The sequence below is a fragment of the Penaeus japonicus genome, unplaced genomic scaffold (assembly GCF_977035675.1).
Source record: "Penaeus japonicus unplaced genomic scaffold, GWHDUDI00000001_assembly GWHDUDI00000032, whole genome shotgun sequence".
NCBI lineage: Eukaryota > Metazoa > Arthropoda > Malacostraca > Decapoda > Penaeidae > Penaeus > Penaeus japonicus.
In genome coordinates this window covers 3,703,480-3,705,979 of record NW_028234434.1, presented here as the reverse complement: position 1 = coordinate 3,705,979, position 2,500 = coordinate 3,703,480, and the positions used below count along the sequence as shown (strand labels likewise).

Sequence of the window (2,500 nt, the reverse complement as noted above, 5' to 3'; positions counted from 1 at the left end):
ACGCTCGAGCTCGTCTTCATGTGCGCGAGGAGAACAAATCTTCATTTAATGGTGCATGCGAAACGTAAGATTCATTTCTTGGGTCATGAGATGAAACTTGTTTCATTTTAATGACTTGCTTTGAGATTGTACGAGCGAGTAAATAGACACATTAGATATCTCGATCGTCGGTCAGCTGTGCTTTAATCAGCGGTGATGTCATCCTCGTTGCAATCTACGTCAGGCCGACGTCGAAAGCGCTCGAGGATCAGGGTCAGCGAGAGCGCCTTCTCATGCACGCGCCGTCTTTTGTTCACTCGTTTTGCCTCTAATTTTCTCAGTGTATTAGTATTCCAGTATAGTGATATGCTATATGTACATATATGTTAGTGTGTGTGTGTGTGTGTGTGTGTGTGTGTGTGTGTGTGTGTGTGTGTGTGTGTGAGCGCGCGCGTGCGTGTGTGCATGAGTAAAGAACAAAGCGCTTGTCTGAATCTCTACTCTAGATTGTCACGTGAATTTCCCTCACAGGAGCAACATGGATAGATTGCTATACACGACGAAGGGCGCGCAACCCAAGACGCTATGGCTTCCTCGGCCCGGCCGCGTCCTCGCGAGGAACCACGAGCCCTACCGCCGTTTCCACGGGGTTATCCGAACGGTCCACCTCGAAGACGCTATAGATATTTGCGTGGAGCGACGCATGACCCCGCGACCCGTCTCTGCCTTTTCCAGTATCAAGCAAAATATTCTGAGTTGGCATCATCCTTGTCGCAGTCTTGAGGTGCTGTGGTTTGGCACTCGAAGCGACCAGGACGACGAGGACGTCCACGACTGGTACGGAAACGTCCAATTTTCCTTCCCAGCGGATGTCTTCCTCGACCACTTCGCATTCTGCTTCTTGGTGGAGATCCTGACGGCGCCAACGCACACAGCGACGCGACTTCTCATTACGAACAGCGACTACTCGAGTGTGTTGGATCCGTACTCCCCGTACCGCAAGGGAGGACCATGGTACGTAAACGCCAGAGGAGAACACTTCGCGCTGAGGGACTGCGCGCGCTTCAACGACCAGGGATTCAACAGACATCCACACGAGCTAGAGTTCATGGTCGAAATGACACCACATGGTCAGCACCAAATTCTAAAGGAAGCAGAGATTTCGTTCAGGAATCACGAAGCTGCAATAGACCTCACCAAACCTAGGACATGCCACCGTTACCAGCGTTTCCCAAGCCGGCACCAAGCCTGCCCCTGGGCCCTTTCTGCAGCGGTTGCCTCGCAAAGGTTTTTCTCTCTTCATCAAGAGAAAGCGAGCTCCCACCCGAATATTGCTTCGCCCAGACTCTCTACACTTGCAGACTACTTCCGCCAATGCTACCTGATGGCAGAGCAAAGTAAAGTTTACCCTTGGCTGGTCCTCTCCCCAGAGCCCCACGTTCAGCAGATGATCAGCACCTTGTCTCCTGTTTGCCTCAACGCTGTTGAAGAGAAGCTCTGGAGCGCCAGCACAGCAAAGGTTCTCCTCCAGGTCGGGGATCAGTTCCATGTTGTGGATCGCAGTGAGTTAATCTCCAAATCCTCCTTATTCACGGGCTCGCAAGTGAGTCATTCGGCTTGGAAATGCGTTACTTGGAACGTAATTGATCACATTTATCAGACCTGGGTACTGACTCATGAGGTCTACATGCCCCTCAATCAGACGTCTTGCAATGGCCACCTTGAAGCAGGAGTAGAATTTGATTCTACAAAGACACTAGATAATTCCTTCATTCATCCCGACTTTGGTAGCAGTCAAGAGGTGGCTCTCTCTGAATATCGCACTCAGAATATCAATCATCTATTGCCTAACCACTATCAGAACGTGAGCCAACAGCAACCTGACCACTATCAGAACACGAGCCAACAGCAACCTGGCCACTATCAAAATACGAGCCAACAGCAACCTGGCCACTATCAGAACACGAGCCAACAGCAACCTGGCCACTATCAGAACACGAGCCAACAGCAACCTGGCCACTATCAGAACGTGAGCCAACAGCAACCTGACCACTATCAGAACACGAGCCAACCACACACAGGCCACAATCCAAGCCAAGCATATAGTGCATGCCAGCAGACAGGAACACCACCGACTTTTAATCATCAACAAAAACTCAGTAGCTTATATCCAGATTACCGCCACCAGCCTCATATCTCTTGCCATCAGAGTGCCAAGCAACCCCATGATCCCCAGAATACAGTTCAACCGAATGACAGCCATTATCAAGAAAAAACGAGGTCACACATCAGACAACAACAAAATACTGGCCAATCTCACCATAGTCATGACAAGCGTGTAGATTCAAGTCAGCGACCTCTTAGCAGCCAAGCATCCCGTGGTTTCTCTCAGAAACGTAACCAAGTATGCATTGATGATAATATTACTGACAGTCAACCTACACAACTTCTAACAGGCAGTCAAGCACACCCCGGCCGCCAGGAAAGTGCTACCCATATTTACGATCAGAATAATAACCGA

General features: G+C 49.9%; 1 protein-coding gene across 1 annotated transcript in view; it reads left to right on the top strand.

Moving 5' to 3' along the window:
* LOC122242649 (uncharacterized) overlaps positions 1-2,500 on the top strand; it is a 4,817-nt gene that overhangs the window by 693 nt on the left and 1,624 nt on the right. Inside the window, exon 2 of the mRNA XM_042999985.2 lies at positions 511-2,500. This exon is cut by the window's right edge and continues 1,624 nt beyond it. Coding sequence (XP_042855919.2) covers positions 518-2,500 — 1,983 coding nt within the window. The 5' untranslated portion in view covers positions 511-517. The remainder of the gene's footprint in view (positions 1-510) is intronic.